Genomic DNA, 23,558 nt, shown 5'->3' with positions numbered 1-23,558 from the left:
AAAGAAAAAAAGAAAAGGTAAGCTTCTACTGCTAAAGTGATAGTTAGAAGCCCTAACGCTTTTAGCAGATAGAAAACCCCATGGGAAGGATGCTGTGTCAACACACACCCAGAGCCTGAGCCAAGGACAGGCCAGCCCTGCTGAAGGCTGAGCAGAGCCACGCACAGTAAATATTGGTACTGCACACATCATATTTGTCAGTGGGACCCTCCAAGCCTGCAGGCTGTTCATCAGGATGGGACAACAGCCACGTGGCCCTGCACTGTCAGCAAAACCCACACAGATGGGGATGTCTCCCACTTCTGGAAGGAGGATTTTAGAAGTCCTTTGGGTATTTGAGAATGCCTGTCTCAGCAGAGGGATGAACAGCCCAAGAGCCAGCAGTAAATGGAGCAGAGCAGCATCAGCAGATCCAGGTGCTGGGATAGGGGCACCCTGGAGGCATTGGCAGAGCAGTGATCATTGTGATAAAGGATAAAGGATGGGAATACACGATCTTGTAGGTATTTTAACTAGTGTTGGTCTGTCTCCCAGCACACATATGGAGTGAGCCTCGGCAGACTCTGATTGCTATTCCCACGTTGGGAGCATCCCCTCTTCCAGCACAAATGCTCACTTCGGAGGAACTTCTCCCACAGAAATGAGCAGCAGAAACCAGGAGGGCAGCACCCAAAGTGACCTTTTCTGGCCTCCCCCTCTGCCATTCACAGCCACCACCTTGGCAGGAAAACCCCTTGGTACATGCTTGAGCCCCCAGATGAGCAGCCCCAGGGAGGGGGCTTGGATTGATGGCACCCTCCTGAAATAAACTCAGGAGAGGACAGGGTGAGGGGAGGAAGGTCACCAAAGGCTGAGCTGTAGGAACATCTCAGCACTGAGACCTCTAGGACATAGAAAGCTTTTCTGGTATTGGGAGCTGTTTAAAAGCAGGACAGTTACAACTCACAGGGCTTCAGAGCAGGTTTCAAAAACATGGTGCAAGACAGAATACTCACTCTGTGCCCACACAGGGCATGGCCACCACAGAAACACAGAGACCTCCCCTGCCCTGTGATGTGTATTCCAAATTCCCATTTGGAAGCAACTACGCCTTTGAAGGATGGAGAAAGGGAGGTACCAACAAACAGCCTTTCCACCTGGGAAAGCACCCCGCTTGACCAGCTCAGAGGCAATATTCCAGCCTGCAATTTGATGGTGATAGGACTCAGAAAAAATCCCTGCCGAGAGGATAAATCAATGGCAAAGCAAGCCAGAAGTTGCTAAAGAGTTACAGACCTGGGTAAGTCAAGGGGGAGACTGTGCTGATTCTTCAAAAAACACCTAGGTACAGCATGAAATTCTGGAAACCCACAAAGGGTCTGGCAGCAAATGGGCAGGATGCAGGAAAATTTGGGGCTTCCTTGGGGGCTTAAACTACAAACTCCCTCTCCCCCTTAGAAATAGCCAAGGGACAGCTGAGAGTAAAACTTAACTGCAGGTTATTGCAGGCAGGAGCAGCCAGGCAGGGGAGCTGTTTTGCACACACAGACTTCCAGAGCCATCTTTATATATTTTTATTGCACACATCTATCCTTACATATCTCATGGGATGAGGCCAACTTCCCTTCCCAGGACAAACTATTTCTAGTTAATTCTGCCAAATCCATCTGTTCCCAAGACAACTTTTGTTGCTGCCTAACACAGATATTTTGGAAGAGTAAATCTTCCCCTCAAACTCCCAGCCCCTTCCTCAAGTTGCTGGATTGTTCAGAATGTTCTCTGGGTGCTTCAGCTACTAAAACAGATATTTTCCTCCCAGCAAAGCTTGTGAGTAGCCCAGGGGCACGAGTGAGCTGGACCAAACCACCTTTGCAAAGCCCCTGAAATTCCTGCACCTCCTCACCCCCAGCATTTGATAAAGCCCACAGCTGGTACAGGAGCCTGTCCAGCATCCATGTTTTAATTTCAGGCTCCCTGGCAACAACCTCTTGGGTTCCAAGTGGCATCTGGACTGGGCACACCCAAGGTGAGCTAATTAGTGGGTGGCTGGCTGGAGCATCAGCAAAGCACCACCCTGGGCTCTTTTTCCTTTGGGTGCCTGGTGCAGGATGATGGATCCCTGCAGGCTGTGAGCACATGTTTGCATCACAGAGCCTGGAAGACATTTGCACTGATTCATAATTTGGGGGGAAATACTATAATTCATTTGCAGACATGATTTGCCATTGGTGTGGCATAAATATATGGGTGTTTATGTACAGAGCTCTATTTTTGGAGCTGCATGGCCAGGGTGCCGGCTCCATGGGTACTCCATTGACAAACAGGATGCACTCTTCTCTGAGCTGGGAGGTTTTCAGTCCTCCCCCTTATTGTAAACATCATCTGCCTTCAAAACCCTTAATGTGTTGCAGATGTGACAAACAATAAAAGACCTATCATGAAAAAAAGCCTGCCATCTCCATGTTTCCCACTGGGACAACATAATAATGAATTTATTAGCATATAGGGCTCACCAACATATGTTTATAGTCACTCACAAACTTTTGACTTGACAGTTTACAAGTATGTTTAAATCATTAAAGTTTAGGTTGACTGTCCAGTTACTGCAGGCTCATTATAAATAGGAAACAAAGGTTACATTTTATACAACACGCGATAAATCAAAACTAGTCTGTATTTTAGACTGACTTTTTCCCCCTATTTTGCTCTTTTTCATCTCATCATTTTCAAGACCTTCTGAGAGGTCATCTTGGTGAGGCCAGTGCTCAGCAGATGTTTGCAGTTAGCTGGCAGGACCAGTGGCACCCACACCAGAGAGCAGGAGAAACTCCCTCTGCATCCCAGAGATGCAAAGATCTCAGAGGTGGCAAACTCTGCCAATGTTTTCACTCAACCAACAGCCAAAATCGATGCCAGCCCAAGACACTCACCTCTCCTCCTCCTCAAGGCATCACCAAGTCCATCTGCAAGGCTTGGGAAACCCTTTGGAAGGGAGGAGTTCTCCACAGCCAGTTTCCTCCTCAGCTGAGCAAAGCACCTGAGAAAAGGAGGGAAAAGCCCCAAAATGTGTCCCCTGGCTGCAGACCTTGAGGGTCAGCAGAAGGACTCAAACATGCTCAGATGGGGTTGAGCACTGCACTACAACACAGCCTGCATCCATGTTCCTGCCTTAGCACTGCAGAGCATCCAGCAGGGATGAAAGCAGGGACTCAGTAACACAACCCCAGCCACTCCCAGTCCTTCTATTACAGGGTAACCACCTTGGGAAGGAGAGAGATAAAGCCACACTAAATGTAGAAGTTCTTTTTGTAACCTATTTCCAGATTTCAAAGCCTGGCATCAGTTCAAATCAGCATGCTACCCTAAAATTTAGAATTTGTGGAAGTGGGGGCGGGTGGGAAATGTGGAATGGTTTCTGATCCCTTTTATTTCTTGCTGTGTACATGTGATATGATGGAAAAAAAATTGAAAAATACCCTTTCAAAGTAAAAAGAAATATCATTCTCAAAAATGTTGAAAGTGAGTATTTCCACGCCATCAGCAACTTCTCCTGGGCTGGTTTCCAACATAAAACTTGAACAGAGTCACAGTTTATATCCAATACCTACCAAATAGAATTCTGCCACTGTCATATCAGCTTCACCTTTCTGCTCTAAAGCAAAACACAAAATAAGAGCATATGGCATGGGCAAGCAAGGAAGAGGGCCTCCCTAACAGCATAATTCATGCCCTCTGAGCTCAGCCAGTGCCTTAAAGCCCTGCTGGACAAATCCACACTTTCAGCAACCTGAAATGCTTTACCTGCCAGGAACCCCATGTCCCAGAGACACAGATGCTTTAAAGTAAATATTTACCCATCCCAAAGCAAAGGCAGCAGCAAACACCCTCCAGCAAAGCAGCCCAGGAGGACAAGCCCTCTTCTCCTGCTGCATGTTCCCGTACCACAGTGACAAGAGGGGTCTAAGTTACCAGAAGGGCAAGTTACTAGGGAGATGAATACAGTGATTAAACCAGCCTAGAGAGGCAGAATAAGGCAGAAAGGATCATATATCTGACTTCTGAGATCACTGATGATAGTGTGGGGAAGGCTTTAAGAGGAAATTAGAAACACATTAAAAATAGCATCAAGGTGTGACACAAAGATCATGGAAAATGAAACACATATCTCTGCTCTCAGCACAGGACACTGTGAATCACCTGTATTTCTTTAACATAAACTTTGTTATTTAGTTCTTGGATGAAATTGTATTTTATCCCTCTCAAAATTCTATGTTTCTTTCAGACTTGGGGTGGACTTGAAAAGTCTTTTCCTTCCCTTACTTAATATCTGAATATATGTATTTTATGCATTTTACATAATGTGTCAATAATCTTTGATATTAGACTGGCATTTAATATTTCAGTCTCACTTCATTAAGGATATTTTAATTATCCCAGACCAATGGGAGGGGGTTTATAAACATCTGTGCTTCATTTAGGAGCCCAAATTTGCCTTTTAAACTTCAAAGCTGCAAAGCTGATTTTATCCAGGTTCAGTTGTCTGGTCTCTTGAAGAGCACTGTGTAGCACTGGAACCAGCATTAACTGGACCAGGCCTCCAGCCCACAGACCAACACCCAGCACTGCTCATCCATGCTGGACACAGCCTCCAACAGCCAGGGCTTGCTCTCACAAGCAAACCAGACGATGCTGCTGAGCTCCACGGAGTGGTCAGTGGGTCTAGGAGAAGGCCCACGTGTGACTGCCCAAGTCACAGCTGGTCCTTTGCTTTGTCCTCCCAAGGGGGGACCACGGGTTACCTTTAATAACATCAGGAGTGCCTCAGGGTCATCTTCAGAGCAACCACAGACATGATTCACACTGGCAAACAAAGCAACTTTTAGGCTCCCAAGTACCTAAATCACTTCTCTATGATGGACCTGAAGTATTTGCAAAAAATCCTTGGGGGTTTCTAAACCTTACATCAGAAATAACCATTGTTTTCTGCAGCCAAACAAGACTTTCTGATGCCCTCCAGAAAGCTGAGAAGCTCATCTCAAATCTCAGGATTGCAGGCAGAAGTGGGAAGGAGAGAAGGGGTTGATCCTGGGACCTACATCAGGTTTGCAACCTGCCTCAAATCCTCTCCAATGGGCTGCCCTCAATACACCCCTACAGAGCTAGCCTGGGAAAGCAGAGGTGTTTCTCCTCCAGCTGCTGCCTTGAGTGGCACCACAGCCAGCCAGAACAATTTTGGGGATCTGCAGCCTCTGGGCCGTGGCTGTGGAGGGCACTGGGGGTGCCTGCAGTGAGTCAACCTGAGCAGACCCCAGGGAGCAGCTCCCCACACCATCACCAAAACCTGCAACCCACAGAGGAGCAGCTGCTGCAGCACCACCATCCCATCACCTGCTAAGAACCGGAGCTGGTTCCTCACTCGCAGCTCTCCATCCCCAGAGCCTCTGCCACACTCATCTTCATCATCGCAGTCTCCGCTCTCCTCCTCCTCCTCTGCAGTTTTTCCTGGAGCTTTTCGACGGGGCAAAGTCATCCCTCTGAGCAGCTGAAAGACAAGAGGGGCCACAGTCACACAGCTGCTCCCCTGCACCCTCCCTGCTGCTCCATCCTGCACTCGCTGGGGGAGTGGGTGACACGGGTGGGACAAGACTCAGTGGAGCCAGGACAGTGGGACAAGACCCCAACACACTCCTTGTGCCAAAGCACTGAGGAGCTCAGGTTCATTCATGGACAAAGCTGCACACAAAAATTCAGTGGAAGAAACAAAAGGAGGAGGCAAAACCACTCTGAATCGTTCTGCCCTTTGGCTTCTGCCCAGTGAGAATCACATGAGCCCTGCAAGACCCCAGTGTCACCAAAGCTCTGGGGTCAGCTACAAAACACATGTCCAAAGTTAGGCCAGACAGGGGGAAAACAGCAGCAAGAGGAACCTTTGTTCAGGGAATCTCACTGCTTTCAGGGACTCTCCTGTATTTTAGATGTAACACATGAAAGGAAATGGCAGATCTCTCAGGTCTGTATGGACCCCTAAAATATAACCTAAAAATTTCATTTCTCACTCCTGAAGCACAGAGGATGCTAGTGGAAGTTTTGGGGGTGGCCAAGTGACATAATCAAAACATCTTTTAAAGGATGTTTTAAAGCTGAATCTGAAGTAACAGTGAGAATTTGCACATCCCTGGGATGGGGACTTGAATGCCTCCCCTGAGCATGGGGTCAGGACCACTTTCCAAACATGGATGGGAGCTCCTCACACTCCCATCACAGCATACAAAGGGATTAGACACATTATAAACTATCAGCTTCCTCTCTTCGCTGACTTTCCTGGTTCTGCTGTTGCTGAAAGCAGCTGGCTACTCCATCATAAACCCAGATCCCCTTTGAAAAAGTGTGAGTCAGCTAGTTAATATATGCTGAAAATTTCTATCACTGCCACTCTGCTGTTAAAAGCTTCTTGAATTTAATCTCAGCACTAAGAAAAAAAAATTGAAAAGGATAAGTAACAGAGAAGATATTGCAAAATGAGAGGTTTCCACATGCTTCAGGGTTTGGTTAGTTCCATCTCTTGCAGCAATATGCATGCCTTGCAAGGCATTTTTTAATATCTGGAATCTAGGTTATATTTTTAAACTATTAGACTGGCCTTAGAAAACAGTTTCTAAAATATTTATCTCCTGAAGTTTATACAGCCTTGGAGGAATGCCTTTGGCATCTGGCTCACTCTGTCCAGAGCGATGTCCACATACCTTAGTGTTTATATTAGAGGAGCATAACGTAATGAAAAACAAATGGCTCCATGTGAGACCCCTTTGGGCTCCCCAGCTGCAGCAAACCCTGCAGCAAAGCTCTGCCTGGCACGTGCCAAAGTCTGCCTGGTGTGAGAACCATGCTGGGTGAGCCCCACATCCATGGTAGGCAGCAAAATGCAGCTCTTCTCCTCAAAACTCAGGGGATGCGCTTTCATGGCCTCCAACAGGCTTTGGCTAAGGCTGGTTAAGTTCACTTTTCAGGAATTTGACTTTGTTTAGACATTTATAGGCCTCTCCCAGAATATGGTGCAACCACAAAAAAAAAAAAAAAAAAAAAACCAAACAAAAAGGCAGGTGTAGAGCTGGGGATAGCACAGGGAAGATCTCACCCAGGATCTGAACATGCCAACCACCCAAGCCCTTACACCACCACTGGTACCGTGCTCCTCCAAACAAAGCCCCCAGCTAACAGCAGTCCTCAGCCAGAGATTGAATGCACAGCAGCTAATTAGCACACACACCAGTTCAAACCCAGTGCCCCACTGCCAAAACCCAAGCCCATGGTGCTGGAAGGGGCCATGACTGTTCAGCAGCAGGATGATCACTCCTGTGGGATGTTCACTCCCCTGTGGGCTGCTCGCTCCTCTGCATCCCAGAAAGCAGGCAGCACAACTTTCATAACTTACCCAAAAGAGCAGAGGAACTTTCTGGCACAGAGAACTAAGCTTCGGGATATTTTCAGATTTAATAAGCTCAGTGGGGGGCAAGGGAAAAGCAGGATTTTTCAATTGTGTGTTTTCAAACATTAAAATAACCGAGCATTTCTTGTAGTACTACTTTTTTCCCTGGCATGCCATAAATTAGCAGCTTAATTTCTATGCCTTTGTAGCCACAATAAAACAGGAACTTTCTGAGAAACATCACATGGGCCCCAACTTTGGATCAAGTGAACGTGACATCCCTTTGCCACACTGCTCTTTCCTTTGCCAGGAGTAAAGCTCCGTCCTCAGGCACGCCCTCCCAGCTGCTGATAACTATAGAGAGGTTCAATTAAATTTTGCAGCTGCCTGCGGGAGAAATAGAGCCCATGACACAAAACCTACTGGGAGAGTTAGCAGGAGATCAGGCACGGGGTGGAAATCCCACTCCACTCCATTGGTACATCCAGACCCAGGAATGCTGTTGGATGTCTCATCTTCATCCAGAGCAGCAGCCCTAGTCCCACTCATCAGCCATTCCACAACCTCCCTGATGGTTTGCATGCTTTATGAAATTATATTTGGTGTACTGAACATAGATTCCCCATCCTTAAATAGCAAGGAGAGCTGACTGTACCCTAACATTACAGTTTATTCATGTCCTGTGGTTTAAAGCCCATGGTAAGAGGCAGGAAAATACACAGTCTGGTGATTACTAAAGTAGTATGTAACAGTGAGATAGCTTTAACTGAATCACAATTCACCCAGCTGTAAGAGTTTACTGCCATATCTGCTATTCTTTGTTAAACCATAATGGCAAAAATACACTGTAACATAGCTGATGTAAACTGCAGCACTCTCAGTGGGAGGCTGGGCACACACACCCAGCACCTCCAAGGGGGCTGCAGGGCTTTCCTCCCCATCCACACAACCACCATGGCAAGGAACTCCCTCTGCTCTCAGTACAAGTTCTAATGGATCAGGGGTCCACCAGTTTTATTTCCAACCTCATCCCTTTTAAACCACGACCCTCTGGGTGGGCAGGGACTCCAAGGGACGCTGGGCAGTCACATCAGTTTTCCACAAACATCTTCCTAGTTTGGTTTGTCTTGTGGTCTCCCTACAGCTTAAAACACCAGATGGGAACGGTGTGCTGAGCCTTGCTGCTAGGAAAGCTCCCTGGGGCATCCCAGCATGATTTACACAATTATTCATAACTGCACAGTGACCAGACAAAAACAGATGCAGCGATGTGGGGTAATGACTCAGCTTGTCTTGGACAGGCCACTGTATGCTGAAATCTTTTTAACTCCTCATTCTTTACAACTGCTTTACTCAAATCTCCCCATCCCACCAGCCCACTGAGTCACCTGGTCCTATTTTTCCAATTTTAGCATAAACAGTGGGAGCTGCAACATACTTTTTATCATTAATCTCCCAACTCTGAAAAGAGCTCAACATCATGTTTCTTGGACTGAAGTTTAATAGCTGTTTTCTCCTTTTGGAAATAAGCCCGCAGTATTGCAAATATCAGTTTGAGCAATACAAAAAATTGTGCCCACAAATTCAGAGATTAAATACTGTCAGCATACTATAAGCACTGTGCTCCTTTAGGGCAGAAATCATCCCTTTCAACACACTTCAAAAATATGTAAAGTAAAGAGAACAGCCGAAGAGATTATTAAGGGGAATAGAAGACTTTTAGAAAAACATTTAATTCCTTCATGAGTTTAGGGGAGAAGCCTGATTGATATTTGTAATCTTTTGGTGGACAGAGCTGTCATTTAATTTAGCTTGCATGACTGAAAGAATTTAACAAAAAGTGTTCCAGAGAGTTTTGCTGAAATTCTTCACATGTTTTTAGTAAGCCTCTGGAATACGATCAAACCTAAAAAGCTGGAGAGGATGGAGACTAAATTTACAGCTAAAATAATATTCAGAATTGTCATATATGCTTAATAATCAAGTATTCACATCCAGCAGGAAAAGTGTCTCAGTGCAGAAATGATTCTGGAGCCTAAGCCACATGTCCATGTGCTGCTTGGCATCAGGAAGGGAACCCTGGGAGCTCATCCTAGCACTGAAAAGCAGCTCCTGGCTCTGCCAGAAACCTCCCAAAACTCAATGAATTTCACCAACTCACAACTTCTGGCAAAGCTCAGGATGTATTCCTTCAGGAGCCTCAAAGGAAGAGTTCTGGAAGAGCAAAGGTGTTATTTTCCCTTTCATCACTCCAGTCACCCACGCCAACCACACACTTTCGAGTACCTGACACAGATACCGAGGTACTTCTCACACAGCTCCTGAGATTCCCAACAGACCAGCTTTTTCTATTTTAAATTCCAGCCTGCTAAAAGCATTGGGTTCTGGGGGTGAAAAACTAGATCTTATGTGGCAAATCCTGACCCTGAAATTTGCAATACCAAATAATTTATGTGTGGCTTTTGAATCAGGGCAGCATCATGGGAAACGTGCAGATTTTCACACGATACTGTTCCCTGTTAACAGCTCATTACAATGTACAGAAGTATATTCCCATTATGAAATACAGCTGGGGTTGTTTTGCTCACGAAGGTCATTATCTGATCACAGGCAAGAATCAGGGAAAGGAACCCATTTTATAAGGCTAAAGTTGTGGACCTTTTCAAAACTCATGTGTTTTGAATTTGGTGGCCTGATCATACACAAGCATGCAACACAGAATCGATTCTCTCCACTTCCTCTGCTTATTAGCCTTGGAAATAGCATGGAAAAAATTATCTTTTATTAGCAAATACTTTATTATTTAACCAACCCTCATGAGATTGCTGGTGCCCTCCACACCACATTTCTGTTTCCCAGCTCCCTTAGGTTTATGCACTCTGTGGAAAGGCGCCTTGGTGGCACAGAATGTGCACCAACACAAATTCAATGCAGCATCAACAGCACCATTCTTTTCATTGCTTCTTTCCAGAGAGCTCCAGAGAGCCTTCCCCCTCCTGGGCAGCAGCAAAATGCAACACATATTACAGGAAAAACTCAGTGCTCCCTGGCACCAAGCACCAAACTTTATTTGAAAATAAGGATATTTAAAGCTCTAAAAATATCTGTAAATACCAGGATCTGTACTTTAGTCTAGCAAGAGTGAACACATGAGTGTGTGTACTCCAGCAGGCACCACTGCTCTTCTGATCACTGTTGGCCCATGGACAGAAGAACACATTTTGGGAGGAGAACATCCGAATTTTGGTTTCCTTATGGTCCCTCCCGTTGGTTGTACAGACATGGCAGAGAAGAAACCTGTTCCTCATTGAACTCCTACTTCAAGCTCAGCAGAACAAAGAATGATTGCTAATCAAAAGTTAATAAAGTGAAAGCAGACTTTGGAGATGGAAAAGTAATTTTCAGGGCTTGGAAAAATGATGAGTTGGACATGGCCATTTTCTCAGCTTCTCTAAAGGCCAATCCTGCATTTTCCTGTTCTGCCTCCTTTGAGACATCCCAGGGTTTGTGCTGCTGGAGCTGAACTCAGCAGACCAAGCCCCAGACAGCATCTCCTGCCTGCTCTGAGCAGCATGAGCAAGTGATGGCCCTGGAATTCCTTCCCCACACACTGATCTTGAGTCACTCCTGCTTTGTGGCTCCACACTAGTCCATGGTGTGACTGAAATTGTGAACCATAGCTCTGAGCTTATATTGTGGCTCCTTAGCCATAAAAATGTTTTAATCCTTAATTCTAGCAGTCAAAACACCTGGAACAGGAAAACTCCCTACCATGCATGGCTCAGGGTTTACCAGCACAGCAGGACCCACTTTACTGTCTTCACAGGCTCCAGAAGAGATGCTCTTGGCTGCCAGTAAATCAGTTTTCCTGGTCACTCTCCTGATAGCACAAAGAAGCTGATGACAGCAGTGAATTATTGACCAAAGGGTGGCCCTACTTTATGGATCATCAGCTTAATTCCAGATTAGCTACCCAAACTGACAACATCCCTATGGGCAAAGGAAGACAGATAAAGACTCCCAAGTGCTGGCAGTAGTTAACACGAGTCTGCACTGGACAGTAAATCTCTTTTGGAAGCAGAAGGGGCTACCAAGGCATTATGGATTGCTCTGGTTTGGTGAGGGCAGGCTGATGCCCATGACTGGATGCTCCTGTGGAGGTTAAGACCTGACTGGCACCATGGCAGGCACAGGGACCAGCTCCTGTCTGCTGTCCCCCAGGCAGGGGAGGTGTCACTTCCCTGACCTGAACAAATGCTCATTCATCACCGGGCACATGTGAAAAAGAGATTACTCAGGCTTTACCATCAGCTCATTCACCTTATATCCAGTTCCTTCCCCTTCCACCCTGGCTATTTATGGCTTGTTTTTGTGCAGCAGTAGGAAGGAACAGGACAGTGTGGGTGCTGAGCAGGGCTGAGGGGTCCAGCCCAGCCTGATGGGATCCTGGGTAGTCTCTTGTCTGCTTCTGGCTCATCCCCTGAGCCCTACATCAATGCCAGTGCTGGAGAAATGCTGCTTTCCTCTGGGCTACTACAGCCCCTTCTCCTATTTTCCAAGCCTTTCCAAGCCTTAACTATTGCTGGCCCTTCAGCATCCCTTCCTACATCTGCTTCCATCAAACACAGACATCCCTCAAACTCAAAAGATCAGTAATTAGACCAATCACCAAACATGGATGGACCAGGCAATAGATGATGCCATGAGCACTTGTCTGGAGTCTGCCTGGACCAATTCCTCTCAGGATCAGAAAAATTTCCATGAGCTACCACTTCTCTAGAAGCAACATAGGAATGCAGCTATTGACTACAAACACCCCCTTCCAGCTCTTCTTCACTTTTTCTGGGCTGATCAGGCACATTAACTACTCACAGATGGTGGAAAAGGCTCTGCAAAGATTGTTCCCTTTCTTGCTACCTGCAGGGGCTGTCTATCTTGTCCCCTTTCCACACTGTTCTTCCTCTGGCATCATATCCCTGCTCCTTCTCCCCACAAAGTTTCTCAGTCTCCTACCAGTAATTCCAGCTGCCTTCCCTTCTCCTTTCCACTTGCTCTACACCATAAGAAATGAGAACCTGGACCAATTTCTCCACCTCTTAAGCAGCCACCCCTCAGGGTGTTGGCAGCTGAGTGAAGGTAGTATGTGGGAGCCTACCTGGGCTAGGACCCATCACTGCTATTATCCTTATTTTCCATATTTTGTTTAGTTTTGTCAGAGCAGAACCCCACTCTTCTATCCAAACACCACTCAGGAAGGCCCAAAGTGCACGCCACCAGAAGATGAAACATGAGACAACAAGCAAAGTAGGAGCACAAGAAACAAGACATAATGGGCAGAGGTGGAGCCATGAAGAACCTCGTTGCCATCACATCCCTCAGACATCTGGGCAGGGATGGCCTGGATGGAAGGTGCCCTGGATCCAAGAGCACCTAGAAGGACATGCAGGTCTCACACCACCTCGAGCCATCTGCTCTAACATCCCCACAGCTCTGTAGAGGGGATCAGGTTCTGTAGAAGTGACCTGGGCAGGGGTGCAGCAGCCAGGGGTTCCCACAGCCTCCTCCTGCCCATCCCAGCCCAGCCTGTTGGAGCAGCTGGGACATTTCCTCTTGGCTCAGGCTCCAGCACACGTGGTGCTCTCCGGCTGCCGCGACACAAACATCTCGTCCTTGGCACCAGCTAGGAAACAGCAAGCTGAGAGCTGGGCCGGAAGGATTTTTTTTCTTCCTCTTCTCCTTCTGTAACACAAACCCCTGTTCCAGCCACTTTCCTTTTCCCCTAAAAGCTCCCAGTGGAGAGGCACTTGGCAAATAATGCATTTTTGTGCACAGTGTTGTGCTGCACAGAGGTTTCTGCCAGAACACCAGCTTGAGGAACCCTGGCAGCATCCTGCCCTCCTGGGGGCTGCTCTTTCCAAGCTTTACTTTTGCATTCACTTCCCTTCAAGGCTCTAGAAGCCCAAAGAGCAGCTACAAGCAGTTCTGATAGATTTCCCCTGGTCCACAGAGCTTCACAGGGAACTGAACAGGTGCCTTTATAAGCCAGTTATCTCCCATCAGACAAGACAACCCCAGCGTGGGGTTAATTATCAAGCTGTTGATTTAAGTAGAGACTTAAATCAGGTAGGGGGAGGAGGAGGACTCCATGGCCTCCAAACCTGTCAGCTAGGCAGGATCAAGCAGCTGGTCTCTAATTAATGGCTGATGGACAGACAAGCTCCTGGGCAAGGTCTGAGCCCTCCTCAGTGTGCAGAGCATGGATGCTGCCTGCAAAAACAAAAAAAGAAACTCCAGTGACACAACTTTTCCAGTGTCAATACTAGCACCTAGGATGGGTGCACCAACAGGATAAGGTACCAACCATCCAGGCTCCAGCATGGGCACTGCTGACACACTGCTGTCACACTCATCACTGATGCTGAATGTACCCAACAGCAAGGCTCAGGCCTCTGGAGCTGCAAACAGGAGGAGCCCTGCCTGGTGTGGTTCTCCCACACACAGATGCACAGACACCAACTGAACAGCTGAAGCAACTCAGTGTTTAAATTAAGTTCAAAGCTGGTGACTTTATACCCTCCCCCAGTGAGACACAACACTCACAGAGGAAGCCCTGAAATGCACCTATATGAGTCTCACCCTCAGCTTTTAGATCATGTGCTGCAGGAAAAGGTCAATAAACTCCTTCCCCACCCATAGGCAGGAGGAATTCAAGGGGTCCTGCCAAAAATAAAAGGTAACTTCCTGCCCATCACGGTATTTGTTAATGGCTTGAACACCCACCCACTGCCAGCTGCCTCCCACTTCCTTGCTGACCCTGCTGCATCAGCAGCATCTTCTTACACATGTCCTCAGCCAAGCACATTTCCTTCTCTTAAATATCACTCCTGGCAATACAGCCAAGCGAGGCCACGGGCAACAAATCTTGCTGCAACCCAAACTTCTCTCTTTGCTCACAGTTTGATGTGCTGCAAGGGCCATCTCTCACTGCACGAGCACAAAAATATAACCCAGTCTCTGCAACCAGTTACAGGTCAAAACCAAGATAAGAAGTTCAATGGGCAAGAGCACTAACCAAGAGTCTTCCTGAGCCATGAGGAGTCTTTACACCTGCCCCAAAGCAGCCAGGTCAGAAGGGTGTCAGTGACTGGGAATGGGGTTTGCCAGCACAGGGGAAATACCTGCCACCATACCTGTGCCTTGTTCCCCCTGCAGACACAAGGCTTGGGTGAAGTGGCAGAATTGCCCTGGGAGATTCCCAGCTCCAACCTGCCCAGCACATGAAGCAGCTCAGGGTGGAGTGGGAATCTCACAGGCATTTGTACCACACTGCCTGCACACCATGCCACAGCTGGGCACCACATTCCCATAGCACAGCCCAGGGCTGGAGAAGGAAATTCCTGTCAGAGCTGGCCCTCTCTGCCCACGGCTGGTCTGACAGTGCTGCCTTTTCCTCCCAACCCTGACAACATCCTTAAGCAGTTTTACACCACCTCAAACTGGAATCAAAAGTAACATTATTGTTATCAAGGCTTTTTCTTGGGAACAAGGCAGTTGGATTTCTTGCAGACAAGAAGACCAGAGGTTACCTTCTGAACAATGAAGATTAGCTCTTCGAATCCCAGGCCCCTCTCAGTCTGGGCCGCACTTTGAAAACCTTGACGTTAAGTCAAATTTTGGAGAAAACTACTTAACATCCCACAAACACCAGAGCTGTGTCTTTTGTTACTGGGCCCATCAGGGAGGGCACCTACCTCATCTACATCTACTGATTAAATTACAGCCTGGTCACAGCACAAGGCAACACTTGATACAATTACCCCGGCCCAGAATAACTGTAATTAACTGTTAATCTGCTATCAATAGCTCCATTTACACCGGGTTTTGCTGCACAAGGATTCCTTCAGGTTTGTTTCCTCCACAACAGGATAAACTTCAGCTCTGGTACAGGATATCTGGTGTTTGTTTTAAGGCACCACTGCATCAGCTGCATGTTCTGGACACAAAAGCAAATGAATGTCATTTAAAGGTGTTGGTGTGGTTTTTCTCCACAGCTGATTTCCACAGCACTGTTGGGAGGATGGTCCCTGCAGGACACACCTGAAGCACCTGTCTCCCTGCCTGAGCTGAAGTCACAAAGTTGAAACCCTCCACAGATATAAGACCACTCCAGAATAGAGCTCTGTTTGAAAACACACACAAACACACCACGTACAATCCCTGGCTGGTTAAAAAAACCTCAGTGTGGGTGACCTGTGGATGCAGCATTCCCTCTACAATCCCCATAAACCTGCAGGTTTGCCATAGGGTCCCAGCAAGTGCTGGCTCTTCCTGAAGAGGCAGAGAAAGGGTTTGGGTTTGAAAAGCCAGCTGACAGTCAGATACCTTCAGATTGAATTACATTCTCATCACCGAGGGTCACACTTCCCCTGATTTAACTGTGCTGGTAAAATCCTGTCAGTACAACTTGCATACAGAGTGGGAGAGCGTTTACCCAGCGTTAATGGCAGCTGAGACACAGCTAAAAGGACCATGGAATTAGTACTTAAATACCAAGCCTAGACTCGGTGGAGCTATAGATTATTTTGTGTACTAAAGAAGAATTAACTGATCCATTCTAAAATGCATTTATCATTGAAATAAAAATCTTCTGTCATTTTATTTAATAGCCTTAGTAAGAAATAATTGCAATGTTGGTCGCTTTTCAACAGCATGTGGTTTTAATATTTTAATTGTTACAAACTGTTTAATAATGATGAACAAAAGGCGTGTCCAAGTAATTATTGCATTTATTAACATTTCTTTTGAGGACTTGATAGATTATATTGCATATAAACAGCACTTCAGACATTGTAGTACTAACTTATTAAAGGTAGAAAATGAGTCAAAAGTTACTTGCTTTGGTGCAATTTAAATATTGTATTTTCAAGTGATTAGTGTTGTGCCTTGCATTATTTAACAATCTGGCAGTTTGCAGATTTTTCTAATTATTATGCAGCTTCATCTGATCGGGGAATTAAAATACAGTGGGAATAATAAACCTCAGAGAGCCTAGCAGGCACAGGGAAACTTTCACCAAATCCATCAAAGTAATGGATTTTTCTGAAGGGAAGATGTATTCTTGAAAAGTCCCCAGCTCCCCGGGCTCTCCCATGATACAATTGATATTTCCCTGTGAGCCCTGGGCAGGGTCTGGGTCCCTCTGGCATCCCGAGCTGCTCTCCCTGTGGTGGGGTCAGACCCTCCTCACTGGTGCCTGGTGCTCCAGCACTCTGTATTTCCAGCAGAGGTTGCAGGGGACTCAGGCACAAGGGCATCACACCGTTCCCAGGCCTATTTTGTTTACATTTGATTCAATCAAGTTGTGGCCTTTTGGCCTCTTTCCAAATTAACTTCTGGGTGACCTCTACCATGCCCTCTCCCAGCAGCCAGGCTGCCGGGAAACAGCCCATTAAACCTACAAACAAATATGGGACATATTGGTTGATCAAACCAGCTTCAAACACGGCTCTGGAAATGCCAGGACGTGCCTTTTTTTTTTTTTTTTTTTTTTTTGGGTGAACTTCAGGTCTATTTTGTCTTCGGTCATTCACACCTCTGAGCCTCCTGCCTTTTTTTTTTTTTTTTTCCTCCTTCCACATATAGCTGTGTGTTTTACTGCCTCGTAAAACTTCTAAATTTTGCTCTCATCCTCCTGCAAACCCTTCTAAGAGCAATGTGAGGCTCTTTTACATGGGGCTCACTGCAGGACCAGGTCTTTACACGGAGCACATGAAGAAAGGCAGCGAGACCCTGCTTGGGGGAACAGCTGTAACACTCCAAGAAATTGTGTCTTCCCCTTATTTCCAGGGAAATAAATCAAAGGGAGTTTCTCAGGGTCTGTGAAAGCATATTGCCTGGATTCCCATCCCCAAAGGGTTTATTTTTTGAAGAGCTTATATGGTAGTTAGATTTCTGGCTAGAAAATATGTAATATGATAAAAACACAGTCCCTATATGGGGCAATAAATTACAGATTGTTTGATGTGGAAACCAAAGAACTGTCAAACTCCAGTATATCTAAAATATTCTAAATGAGCCCTTAACTTGAGTGTCTGGAAATGTACAATATGTTTCCAGGCCATTCAATTTTGTAAAGACACATCTTCCCCAGCTAAGTTTCCTTTTATGGATTTTACTATTAATTTTTGTGTGTTTTTTTCCCTCCTTTTCTTAAAAAATTGTGCTCTTCCTCCTCACGACAGCACTATGATAAACACCAGGATTTACCTTAGCATAAAAAGAGATTGCAAGCAGGCACAAGCTTAAAGAAGTAATGGCATTATGGATGAAGTAAAGCATCTGCTGCAATGGTGTCAGAGCCCCATGGGCACTGCAAAGGACATAAAAGTCACTTCAGGACAGACAGGGACAGGAGGGAGGACCTAGAGTGTCACATCAGCCGATCTGATCCCTGCTGCATCCTTCCACCAGCATCACCCAGGCCCTCTCTCCAGAGCCTTCCGTGGAGGAGGGTGGCCAGCAGGAGGTCACCAGGGCTCCCAGGACGTGTGACACCACAGCTCCCACCTCCACGCACAGCTGTTAAACCCTGAAGCTCATCCCCATCTGGCAGCCATTCAAACGTGGCCAGAGGAAAATGGAGTGACCAGAGGAAATGGCTCGCCCTGCACACAGCTTTCTGCCTGGGGATGTTACCAAGTCACAGAAATTCTGAGCAAGACCCTGTGCTGACACTGAATAACCTTTCAGTTTCAATATTGTTTCACTCAAAGGATGAGTGAAAACCCTTCTAGCTAGAAACAGACCCCATCCACTCTGGGAAATAAAAGTTAGGAACCAATTCCAACTCATTTTCCTGAAGGTGACCCTTAGCCTCCCAGCTGAGATAACAATGCTAATATTTATGGATGGGCTGTTCATGCCTCTGGGCACACAACAAAAATAACTCAAATCAAAACTTGGTAGACATCTAACAGAACTGGGGGGGGGGGGGGGGGGGGGGGGAAGAATTCCAATATGGCAATAATAAAGCATCTCACCCACCAATGCACAAAAAAATAGCATCAGCCACAATCACACAACCACACGTTTGGGTGAAACAAAAATGGTCTGATGTGATGAATAGGCGGCACTGAGGGGGACTCATCCAGAAAGGGCTGACTTGAGACAGCACACAACTCAGGCACTGTACTTTATTCATTTATTTATTTCAGCTTGATAGGTGCTCAAAGCAAAAAAACACTGTCTGGGGCACTTTCCCCTCCCCTTTTCTCTGGGTTAGGTTTTCTCTACTTCTTTCAATCCCCACGGGTTTAATTCTAGTGCACAAACCCCATTCTAATTTCAAACTGCAAGCGTTTGATGAGAATTTCTCATGTGAATGTGTGCACATTTACCCAAATTATGTTTGAGAAGACATGAACTAAAGAGCAAGCACAATTTGTACACACAACACTGAAAGAACAGACACTTCCAGTAGCATGAGCATCCTGGAATAAAGGGGAAGTCATCAGCAAATTACAGATATTTAGCAAAAATTTCCAAGTAAAAATAAAGGCTGTGGACTTCTATGAAAATTGTACAAGACATCATGGCTCCTGAGTCTGCCCACAGCCACAAAATCCAGGCTGTATCTCTAACACAACACGCTGGGAGGAAGCCACAACATTGTACAAGATTCACAATTTACAGGTGAATCCAATTTACAGCTCTGAGCACCACAAAGATAATCTTTTCTCCAGAAGATCCTGGATGTCTGAAAATCCTTAAAAGCCACTGTTGGCTTGAGCTTGGTGGATAAGGAGATTTTCAACCCTCTCCAGCTCGGGAGTTCCCACTGCTTCCCAAATCTGAAGCCAGCACCTGAAAGACACAACTGTAATTCATCCAGAGCTGCTGTTTCCTTCCACATTTAATATTCTTTGGCAATCAAGATGCATTCCAGATGTGAGAGAGAGCTCAAAACTTCCTTCAGCCAGAAAATAAGTGTGAAAAAAGAAAATAAGTGTGATGGTAAGCTCTGACATCCCCAATCCCAAATTTAAGTAACCCCCCACAGTCACTTTCCTGGTATACAAGCTACTGACCATAGGCAACAGACCCTCCACAGGAACAGAATCACATTGAATTACAGATGGGTTTAAGTGGGGAGGGATCTTACAGATCATGTAATTCCAAGCCCTGCCATGGGCAGGGACTCCTTCCTTGGACCAGTTTCCTCCAAGCCCCATCCAGCCTGGCCATGAACTCTTCCAGCAATGGGGCAGCTACAGCTTCTCTGGGCAAGCTTCATAACTAATTTGCACAAATCATTTCCCATTTTCTCCTGATTTTATTCTCAGTTCCTCCTCTTTCTCAAACACAGCTTTACAAGAGGGTTTGACATTTTTCAGGCTCTTACATTTATGGTGCTCAAACCAAAACAGCTTACTTGCCCCCCATAACACATTCCAACCTGACATTGCAAGCCATTGTGGGGGAAGCACTGTAAGAGATTGTGACTAAGTATTCACCCCCTCACCACAATTTTTCTCTGAACAGCAGCTGACAGAGACACTCTGCTGCTGCAAACAGCTGAGTTGAGCACAGCAGTGTTTACCCAGGGTCTCCCACTCCACAGACCTCCACTCCTCAGAAGCCCAAGCTGTTCAGCAAAGACCTAACTTGACCCAGTCTGGCAGCCAGCATTTCACAAACACTTTATGTCAGCAGTTTCAAGTACATAATAACCATGTTTTGTTCGGTGCAACTTTCTCACTGTGAATGGCAAAATATCATTATCACCTGCAGGTTGAAGCCTGCCCTCTACCCCATTTAAAAGGGAGCTGATTATCCTATTCCCCCTACTTTTCCCTTTCTAATAATTATGGGCTGTTGGCAGATGGCACTGCTCAGCACAGGGAGCAGTGTGGGAAGGCAGAGCAGGCTGTAGGGCCACTGCCCACGGCAGCTCCTGTGTTGTGGGGTGCTCCTGGGGACCCCGAATCCCTCGCTGCATCCTGCTCCCAGACAGCACCTAATGAGGCATGCCTGTATCGGAGGGCACGGGGGTTAAATTGGGAATGGCTGTGAAAACAGTCCCTGGCAGTCTCAGAGCAGGAAAGCAGAGGTTAGCAGAAAAGTTGCTAAGCCAGCAACTCCAAACAGAGCCTCCCTCACAGCCCACCCAGCTGAGAAGCAAAGCTGGGCTTAACCCCAGGAACCCACCACTGCCCAGAGCTCTCTCAGGAGAGATGGGGCAGCTCAGCTGTGTTAACAGCGTTACCACCCCAGAATTTGCCCTGTGAGGTCCCGGTGCTGTGTCCTGGCAAAGCAGCAAGCCCAGGCTACGTGCCTATGAAGAACATCTCCTCCACAAGTTACTGTGACATCCACACTCAGTGACACAGAGGGGAAAACAGAGCCCAGAGCCAGACCCCAGCCCCACTGGCCTAAGGCAGTGCTGGGCAAGGTTCAGCCACAACCTGAACGCTCTGCAGAGCTGCCACCTAATTCCCTGGCAGCAGCAGGGCTGTTCACAGTCCTAACCTGGTGTGGCATAATGGGTATAGACAAGACAATGCTTGTCCCAGGAAGGATGCCAGATCTGAGGCAGTGGGAAGGAAGCTTCCTCCCCAGCAGAAAGGATCTCATCCAGCTCTGCCATTTCCCCATTCAACAGTAACTTGCCCCATTACTGACTGGAGAGAATGCCCAGGGAGATACACCAAAGAAAAAGGTGACCCTTATTGCTAGCCATGAGCAATGCCAAAAGGAACTCCTCCAACCAGAGGGGACATCAGGTATGTGCCACATGCTCATGTGCCCTGCCAACACATCATGCTCAAGGACACCCCATCAGCTCCATCTTTCCTGGACCTCCACTGCTAAGGGCATGGATGCCCAGCAGAAGCATTCTTGTGCTGCAGCCATGCATCCACACATGACCCAGGCACAGGATGAGTCCTGGGAGGCTGCACCATGCAGAACCACACCAGCAGGCATCCAACAGGACCAGGGTGGCACCAGCTCTGCACACAGGGCTCCCAGAACTGCTGCAGATGGAGACACCTGGGATGTCTGAATGAGCCCAGGGAGAGTGCAGGGGAGGCCAAGCTGATTTGGAAACCGCCCACTGCAGAGACATCCCTGCTGGCACATCTGCAACAAACCTGGTTGATGTGTTTCAGCTTATCAATAATCTGGCTGATCACTGGCTCTGGACCTTTCACCTTCACCTCGTGGTTGCCAGCCTGGGCTTTTGCTCCATTCCTTGTGATCTGGGGACTGTACCTGTAGGAATGAGAACAGAGAAGACCACAATGTGATGGGTTAATAGAGAGATCTTTAAAGTTCAGTACAAACATGAGAAATCCCAAGACAGGCACCAGCCCCTTCCAAAACAGAGAGCACAAGACAGTTAATAATGACAAAGAAAGGACAGAAGATTCCCATAAACATTTTTGCTCTGACTTTGCAAAGCAGCAAGATGATGTAGTTGTATCACTTGAGGACAATGAAGTCCTTTCCAGTCCATTAGTAACCAAGGATGATGTTAAACAGTATACAATAGAGATAAATATTTTCACATAACTTGCACCCAAGAGTCCTAAAAAAGCTGGCTCAGAAATTCTGGCTCGCTCGTGTTTGTTTAAAATAAATCTTGGCAGACCACAGAGACTCCAGTACAAGAGCAGTAGTGTTGTGCCCACAGCCAAAAAAATGAGTGGGATGACCCAGTTAACTGCAAGTTGATTAGCATAACATCAACCCCCATGCAAAATAATGACTATCACTGATGTGTGATTTCAGTAATAAAGAATTAAAGCATCAGAATATAATTAATGCTGTCAACATTGCTAATGGAAAATAGGTGTTGTCAAACAATCCTGATTTCAGTCTTTGATGAGATCCAGCCTTAGGGATCAAAGTAACTGCTCAGACAGAACATACCTTGACTTTGGTACAGTGCTGGGCTCTGCACCACAGGGTACCTCAATTTACACAGGTACCATGAGAGTCAGCAAAGCCCCCATAGACTAGATTAAACTGCCTGGGCAGCTCTGCAGAGGAAGGTAGCCAAGCTGCACTCAGCTTTTTCATCAGCACTTAGAAAAGAAATATACATTCACTTGCTACAAGATTTATGGAATAACAAAGTTTACCAGAGCGATTAAAGGGAGGGGAAGTGCTGCACACTTGCCTTTGGAGGAATACGTCCCTACACTCAGGACCTGGGTAACAGCTGATGATGCTCCAGCATAAGACAAGGACCAAACTCAAACTCAGGTTTGGGCCAGAGCAAGCAGCTGCCACCACTGCCTGCTGGCAGCCACAGCAGTGGCACAGAGCAGACAAGTGCCTGCTCGAGGTCTGGGCTGCTACCATTCATCACAGCCCCAGTGATGGGCTGTGGTGCTCTACAAGCACAAAACAAGTCCTCATCTCCAAGAACTGGCAGCCAGAACAGGCACTACCAAACCCTGGCACAGCCTCTAAAAGTGAGATCACCGAGATAATGCCAGCATCAGTCTGCTTCACTGTACATCTGTTTTTCCAGTGCCACGGGTAAACACCATGAATTTTTCCTTTCTGCATTCATCTCCTACACATGATGTTTTTACCCAGCTCCCAGCACCAGCCCTAGTGGCTGCCTCCCTGTCTGTCAGCTCCCTGCTCCCCTGCCCAGCTAATCTTCTACCCTCATGCTGCTAGGCAAGCTCAGACAATCACAGTCAGCCCCTTTCTCATGGGTTTTGGGGAGAAAGTGGGAGTTCAGTAGGCATTTAAAGAAGGGGAGAGAGACAGGAGGGATGGTGGGGCCAACTCAGGGAGGATGCTTTTGCTAAGGTAGAAAGCAAGAGGCATGTGGACACTTGACCACAAGAGCTATCAGAGCACACTGAGGGGCTTGGGGATACTCAGGGACTTGGCTTAAACTCTAAACTAGAGGATGAGATCTATTCAGATGTGTGGGGATGCAAAGGCAACCCCAAATCTATAGTGGTGCAGCAGCAATCTGCCCCGACGTGAAATACTCACATAGTTTAATAACAGAACTGAGGCAGATTTCTACTCCACTCAGAGCAGGAGTTCCATGTGCAGGAGCTCTCTGCACCTCCAGCTGGGTCTCCAACACTAGGCATTCCCCATGTGCAGTCCATTAATGGCTGGC

General features: G+C 46.8%; 1 protein-coding gene across 1 annotated transcript in view; it reads right to left on the bottom strand.

Annotated features, from left to right (window-relative positions):
• GPC3 (glypican 3) overlaps positions 1-23,558 on the bottom strand; it is a 139,750-nt gene that overhangs the window by 19,288 nt on the left and 96,904 nt on the right. The window contains exons 6-7 of the mRNA XM_062502674.1: positions 21,556-21,676; positions 5,368-5,521 (exon numbers count right to left, since the gene is read on the bottom strand). Coding sequence (XP_062358658.1) covers positions 5,368-5,521; positions 21,556-21,676 — 275 coding nt within the window. The remainder of the gene's footprint in view (positions 1-5,367; positions 5,522-21,555; positions 21,677-23,558) is intronic.

Source organism: Cinclus cinclus, chromosome 15 (assembly GCF_963662255.1).
Source record: "Cinclus cinclus chromosome 15, bCinCin1.1, whole genome shotgun sequence".
Classification (NCBI taxonomy): domain Eukaryota; kingdom Metazoa; phylum Chordata; class Aves; order Passeriformes; family Cinclidae; genus Cinclus; species Cinclus cinclus.
This window is presented reverse-complemented; position numbering and strand designations above follow the sequence as displayed.